This window comes from Leuciscus leuciscus, assembly GCF_965113295.1.
Source record: "Leuciscus leuciscus genome assembly, chromosome: 1".
Lineage (NCBI taxonomy): Eukaryota > Metazoa > Chordata > Actinopteri > Cypriniformes > Leuciscidae > Leuciscus > Leuciscus leuciscus.
Window position 1 is genome coordinate 163,172 of NC_138725.1, and position 7,968 is coordinate 171,139.

Sequence of the window (7,968 nt, forward strand, 5' to 3'; positions counted from 1 at the left end):
TAGGGCTTCTGTGACCGATAGTAATGCAGTCTCAGTTGAGTGTCCTTTCTTGAAGCCGGATTGGTTGGCGTCCAGCTGGTTGTTCAGAGACAAGAATGATGTTACTTGGTTGAAAACAGCTCTTTCAAGTGTTTTTGCAATGAATGGTAGGAGAGAGATAGGTCTGTAATTGACAACAAATTATGTGTTTAGTGTTCGTTTTTTAAGCAGTGGGGTTACCGGAGCCTGCTTGAATGCAGTAGGGAAAGTGCCAGTATGGAGGGATGAGTTGATGATGTGTGTGAGTGCTGGTAGAAGTGTGGGAGAGATGGCTTGTAAAAGGTGTGAGGGGATGGGGTCTAGAGGGCAGGTGGTAGGATGACTGGACATAATAAGTTTAGATACTTCCTTGGTTAGCGGAGAGAAGGAGGAGAGAAGGTTATTGGCTGTGGGAGAGGTTGGTCTGGGTTCCTGTGTGTGTCCTGAGAACTGACTGCTGATAGTTGTTGTTTTGTCGGTGAAGAAGTTAGCAAAATCGTCAGCAGTTAAAGAGGAGGTTGGTGGTGGTGGGGGTGGACAGAGGAGAGAGTTGAATGTCTTGAAGAGTGATCGTGAGTTAGAGGCGCTTTTGATCTTGTTGTGGAAGTGGGAAGATTTTGCAGCATGAACATCAACAGAAAATGAAGAGAGGAGAGATTGATACATACTCAGGTCAGATGTGTCTTTTGATTTGCGCCATTTCCTCTCTGCTGCCCTGAGTTCGGTCCGATGTTCACGAAGAACCTCAGATAACCAGGGGTTAGAGGGAGTAGCGCGTGCAGGCCTGGAGGAGAGAGGGCAGATTTTGTCTAGAGAAGAGGTTAGAGTGGAGAATAAGGTATCCGTTGCGGTATTCACATCCAGAGATGAGAATTGTGAGGGTGAGGGAAGAGAAGATGACACGGCAGAGGAAAGATTGGCGGGAGAAAGTGAGCGCAGGTTTCGTCTGAAAGTGACTGGTGGGAGGATTGGTGGTGCAGGGGTAGAGAGTTGTAGACTGAAAGTTATGAGGAAATGTATGAGGAAATGATCTGAAACATGGAGAGGTGTCACCAAAATGTTGTCTGTGATACAGTTGCGTGTGTAAACCAGGTCCAGTTGGTTGCCTGATTTGTGAGTACCTGTGGTGATGAGCTGTTTGAGATCGAAAGAGGCTAGGAGAGAAATGAAGTCTGTTGCATGTGGCTTTTCAAGATGAATGTTGAAGTCACCAAAGACTACAAGTGGGGTGCCGTCCTCAGGGAAAGTGGACAGCAGCACATCCAGCTCCTCTACGAAGTTACCCAGCTGACCTGGGGGGCGATAAATGACTACAAAATTGATCTTAATGGGAGTTGTAAGTGTAATAGCATGATATTCAAACGAGTTGTTGTTGCATAGAGAAGAGAGCGCTGAGTATTTCCAGTTGTTAGAAATGAGAAACCCTGTACCCCCACCCCTCCCAGACTGGCGAGGGGAGTGAGAGAAAGAGAAATTGCTAGAGAGAGCAGCGGGGGTTGCTGAGTCTTCTGGACGAATCCAGGTCTCAGTCAAGCCCAAGATACTAAGAGTAGAATGAGATGCAAAGGCTGGAATAAAGTCAGCTTTATTGACTGCTGACTGACAATTCCATAGACCCATGGAAATGATTTCTATATATTTTTACATTAAGCACCAATGCTTCAAAAGAATTATATTTAAAACTTGATTTCTTAGTGGTTTTGAAAATATTACTATAAATTACAGCAACTCCTCCCCCTTTGCGTTTCAGACGAGGCTCATGTTTATAACAATAATCTTGCGGGGTGGACTCTTTTAAAGTAATGTAATCGTTTGGTTTTAGCCAGGTTTCTGTCAAACACAGCACATCTAGGTTATTATCTGAAATCATATCATTAACAATGAGTGCTTTTGAAGTAAGCGATCGAATATTCAGCAACCCAAGCTTTAGCATTTGCTCATCTGTATTATAGCTGTTTTTTATTTGTTGAACATCAATTACATTTTTAACCTTAGATGGGTTTAAACGTTTTTTGGATTTCCAAGTTCGGGGAACAGACACAGTCTCTATATGATGATAGCTAGGTGAAAGAGGCTCTATGTGATGGGATTTATCTGACCTTGGTGACGCGAGGCCGCTAGCAGACGGTCGGTTTAGCCAGTCTGTCTGCTTCCTGACCTGAGCCCCAGATTGTCATGTTTGAGCTCTAAGACTATGTGCCATATTACTAGAGAGAAGAGCAGCACCATCCCAGGAGGGATGAATACCATCTCTTTTCAACAGGTCAGGTTTGCCCCAAAAACGTTTCCAATTGTCTATGAATTCTATATTATTAAGCGGACACCACTTAGACAGCCAACCGTTAAGCGAACACAATCTACTAACTATCTCATCACTCCTGCGAACAGGAAGGGGGCCAAAGCAAATTACAGTGCCTGACATCGTACTTGCGAGTTCACACACCTCTTTAATATTAATTTTGGTGATCTCCGACTGGCGGAGTCGAACATCATTAGTGCCGACATGAATAGCCAGCACTTTTAAATTTGCTTTGATGTCAGGCGCTCTGGCTCCCGGCAAACATGTGACTATGGTGGCTGGTGTCTCTATTTTCACGTTCCGTGTAATAGAATCGCCAATAACTAGGGCACAATCATTCTCAGCGGGTGTTTCACTGAGCGGGGCAAATCGATTTGTTATGGTAATCGGAACAGAGGAGTGGTTTTTTGATCCGCGACTAGAGCGATCCCTCACTGTCACCCATTTTCCCGGCTGTATAGGCTCTACTTCAGCCAGAACCGACTCATGTAAAGAGTTCACTATGCTAGGCGCATCCAAAGTAGTATTTAAATCTCTAGCACTCTTACTATCCTCAATTAAAGTTTGGATGCGTGTTTCTAATTCTGAAATCTTCTCTGTCAGCCTAACTGTCTGCTTGCATTTATCACATATAAATCCTATATTGCCGACAGAGAAGGCTATGCTAAACATGTGACATGAAGTGGAGGTGACAATAACAGGACAAGACATTACTCACCGTGTTTGTTGACTGATTCTTACTTACCTGAGCTTTTTATGAACTCAAAGGCGCGGGCGCGCAAGAGAAAAATAAATAAATAAAGATAGCTGAGCGCACGGGTGGCGCGTTAACTTTACAGAACTGTTATCAACAATTACCTCAGAGTTTGACTGTTTTGCTGGAGATTTTAACATTCACATAGATAGTGCAGAAAACAATATGGCAAAAGAAATCAAAACTGTTTTAAAAACTTTTGATCTGACTCAGCATGTACATGGACCCACACACAATCGTGGACACACTCTAGATGTACTTATCAGTAAGGGTCTAAACATTTCATCGATTGTTATTAAGGATGTAGCACTGTCTGATCATTTCTGTATTTTCTTTGATATATTGATCTCTCCTGCCATTGAGGCTAGATCTGTGTCTGTCAAGAAGAGATGCTTAAATGAGAACACTAGTGTACTATTTATGAAGGCTATATCCTTAACACCAAGCATATCTGCTGACACTGTTGATTTTCTCCTTGATTCTTTTAACTCAAAAGTTAAAAGTGTAATTGATGATATTGCTCCTGTTAAAGTCAGGAAGAAGAGTGGCAGGCAAAAAGCACCTTGGAGAAACTCAACAGCAGTGAAAAGACAATGCAGAAAAGCAGAGCGCATGTGGCAGAAGACAAAACTTGTAGTCCATTATAACATCTACAAAGACAGCCTTCATGCTTTCAATATGGAGCTAGGCAAAGCTAGACAGACTTTCTTCTCAAATATTATAAACAGCAATTTAAACAACACACGCACTCTTTAGCCTAGGTTTAAGCAGTGTTGGGCAAGTTACTTCAAAAATGTAATACATTATAGATTAGTAGTTACTGTAATTTGAGAGTAATTAATTATATAACGATATTACTGTCTCTGAATTGTAGCCTAATGACTTGGCAGGTATCTTGTGAATTTCACCACGGGATCAACAAAGTCTCATCTTTATCCGCTTTAATTCATCATAATTTATTCATATTATTTTGTATTATTAATCTGAATCTGCAAAGTAACTAAATCTATCAAATAAATAGCTAAGTAAAGCGTACAATAGCCTACATTGACTCTGAATTGTGGTGGACTAGAAGTAGCCTAATAAGTAGGAGAAAATAAAAACACACTACTAAAAGCACCTGACATTTGAATCGAAGTAGCCTACGGAATAGTTACTTTCCACCGCTGATAAAATGTAATGATATTACCTGTAGCAAGACTAAACATTAATTCCCGACATGTTGTTATCTGTCCAGTTAGGATGAACTCTTAAGCTGCACCAATTCTTAATTATGTGTGGTTTCCTTTGTGTTGTCAGATCTTTGAGCTGGTTCATGACAGTGACCATGAGGTCTTATCTTCACAGTTCTGCAAGCTTAGCGTACTCATTCAAATCACATTTACATTCAAGGCAAATTTGCAGCGCTCCATGTAAGAGAGACAAGAAGTCTCCTCCTGTTGAGAAAAGCTTGACCTGAACACATCAAATGATATGCAACCTCACTAATGCCTATTTAAAACTGTTTTAAATGCAGTTTCCAGCAAAGTGCAGTTAAATATTAAATATGTTTTAGTGTTTAAATGTCATGTGTTCTGGCTCCGGCTCCATCTGTCTTTTTACACTCAGAGTCTTTCATGAGTTCATTTATTTTTGCGCGCAGTATCTTAAACTATTTGCTCTCCATGTACAAAACTAAATATCATCGATTTGTAAAGAGGACTTTCTACAACATAAAAGCTTTAAAGACCATTCAAACATATAGACAGTCCTCTCAGAAATCTTATTGGACACAATCAAGCTTTGTGACAGGAGACTCGTCAACATGTGAACTTTTTGATGAACTCAGAGCTTGTGAAACACGAGCGTGTTTAATTATTTTTGAAGACAGTTTTCATACAGTAACGTTGTATATAGTACAGGTTATGCATCCAATTTAAATACAGATGAAATGGGCAATAATACAATGTATTACAACATTTAAATTCTTGTTATTAATTTAAACATTTTAATTCAGATCCAGTTTAACAATGACACAACTGTAAGGGTTGATTTTTATGCAGCTAGTGTTTATTTCTCTTAAACACTTGTTGCACAGTAGAAAATCTACACCTCAATTTGAGTTTGTTGACAAATGTCATTGTTAACAAATACATCCACATTCACATTAATCTTGATTAAAGATCATTTGCAGTAAATGGTGCATCTTAAATTGTACACGTTTTGTTAACTGTATGTAAAACATGTGAAAGTGTTTACTTCGTAATAAGAGCACAATTCAAATTGGAAACAGGAGGCCCTGTACTCTCCACTTTATATTCCACATCACATGGAAGACCTGGCTGCTCTGACCTCTTCTTTATCCCTACGACTTTAAAGACCTCATAGGGAGGAATCAGCACTTCTCTTTCTGCATCCCCAGATTTAGAATAGATGGAGACATCTACTCCCATGCACGTGACAATCTCAAAGCATGACTTCTCTCCGAACGATATCTTGCCGTAATAACCCAGGGAGGCTGAGGTGAAAGAGCCAAAGCGAAACTTTGTGTTTTTAACATCTTGGCTAAAGTAACTGTCGACTCTACGGTAGACAGTGAGAGATTCTTTTTCCTGGTTGGCTCTTACAGCTTGAATGGCAGTAGTCAGGAAAAAATGAAGTGCGTGATACCCGAATGTGGTCTCATACTGAGGTCCCATGGGTTCGAAGTTTATCGTTGAAATCAAGATACGCATTGTCTTTGCCAGAGGTGTAATAAGTAATAGCTGCAAGCTGTTCTTTTCCTAGTGATTTGGTTTTCCCATTAAATTTTTTGATGACATATTCCTCTGAGCTCTTCCAGACCTCTTTGAATTTTCCGGGTGTGTTCTTCTCATTCTCCAGGTATTCTGTTACCTTCTTCTTCATTTCTTCTTCGCACCCTTTGTACATGTCGTCAACAGAGTTTTCAGCCATGTCCAGTGGAAGCACACTGTTTCCCCCAGCTACAGCACCAGATTTACCTGCCTCCTTCAAAGAAATAATAGACATTTTGAGAACATTAATCTTGTTTTCTGGTCATCTTACGGATGTTGGTGCACAGCAGTAACAATGAAGCAACCCTACCATTGCAATTCCTGTAGAGACTCCGTAAGTGAGAAGCACTGCTGCCACAACGACCATCATTGCCATCTTCCACCAAAGCAGAAACCTGAAGACTGTTGTGGAAAATCTCTTCGGTGTTCAGTGATGAAGCTGGAAAATAAGATTGTCTGACACACTGGGTTTATCTATGTTATTTTATTTATTATCTTGCAAGTAGAAGGAGGCAGTTTAACAGAGTGTCAAGCAGTCTGCAAAATTGCGTCGAGGAATCAAAGGCTTTCCCAGAGTTTTTATGGGCGAGCATGCAGGGGGAGGGACTGAATTCTTGTCGACTCAGCAATCCTGGTCCAATGGCTCCTTTAGACGTCTTCGAGGGGAATCCATGATGTATCACCTTCTATGATCTGGTTATTCCAGTACTGTACACGTTCATTTTCATGGGAGGCTGTTTGAACAAACTAAAACAGTTGTAATTTCATAGGAAATTTTGATTCTAACACACTTGCATTTTGCATTTTCCCAAAAGAAAGGTAAGTCCCCACAATGTGACTGTTAACTAATGTTTGTCCCCACAACAGGAATAATACACATTTGATGTTCTGTTGGGTGTCACTTATGGAGCAACTTCCTCACACCACAGACCTCGGCTGCTCAGTCTGAGTTCATCTGTCTGTTCATCCACCGCTCACATCTTTAACACATCACACATGAAAATAACATGTTCTTTGTCTTTAGTTAATCTGTGAGACAATAGTGGGTGTAGAAAAGGAATGGACGCTTTTGGATGTTTAAAATGAGCTGGTCTTTTGAGTATATTGTCATTTTTACCAGTTAAGATGGACTCTTAAGCTGCACCAATTCTTAATTATGTGTGGTTTCCTTTGTGTTGTCAGATCTTTGAGCTGGTTCATGACAGTGACCATGAGGTCTTATCTTCACAGTTCTGCAAGCTTAGCGTACTCATTCAAATCACATTTACATTCAAAGCAAATTTGCAGCGCTCCATGTAAGAGAGACAAGACGTCTCCTCCTGTTGAGAAAAGCTTGACCTGAACACATCAAATGATAACCTCACTAATGCCTATTTAAAGTTGTTTTAAATGCAGTTTCCAGAAAAGTGCAGTTAAATATCAAATATGTTTTAGTGTTTAAATGTCATGTGTTCTGGCTCCGGCTCCATCTGTCTTTTTATACTCAGAGTCTTTCATATGAGTTCATTTATTTTTGCGCGCAGTATCTTAAACTATTTTGTCAAGAAACAGAGGGGTCCAGAGATGAGAGCAGGTACAGTCTTTTAATGAGAAAATTAGGCAACGCCGTTCAGGCTGAATAACAGAAAAATCTCTTCACATAAGGTAACCGAGGAGTACTTCGCTGCTCTTTCAATATAACAGAAATAGATGATATCAGCCGTAGATCCGGACGGCTCTTGAGCAGCGTGGACTGGGAAACAGGTGAGAAGTGGAACCCTCTGCTACACTCCACGGAGGCAACTGGATACAACACAGAAGTGGTAAAACACTGAAGCAGGTAACTATGGCTCAATAGACAATCAGGACAAGACAGGACAAGACAAGACAAGACAAGACAATACAAGACAAGGAAAAACTTCTGAGAAGTAACGGTAGCAGTCTTCGACGTGCATCAAGGTCAAACAATAATCCGACAACACAGACACGAAAGAGAGAGCTAGATATAGCGTAGACAAAAGAGAAAGATAGAGAACAGGTGTGATGAGAAGTGGATGAGAGCCAGCTAATGGTAATGAGAGGAGGAGATAATGGGTGTGTGCGTAAGTGTGTAAGAAAAGAGAAGGCAGGGCGTAAAACAACCA

General features: G+C 40.7%; 1 protein-coding gene across 1 annotated transcript; it reads right to left on the reverse strand.

The window, feature by feature from the left end:
* Positions 1–4,908: 4,908 nt before the first annotated feature.
* LOC309492849 (NAD(P)(+)--arginine ADP-ribosyltransferase 1-like) lies at positions 4,909–5,798 on the reverse strand (the record flags this gene model as incomplete). The annotated part of the gene is given in 2 exon segments (XM_082161902.1): positions 4,909–5,737; positions 5,739–5,798. Coding segments are annotated over 2 exon segments (492 nt in total), but the record flags the coding sequence as incomplete, so codon positions are not given.
* Positions 5,799–7,968: the final 2,170 nt, after the last annotated feature.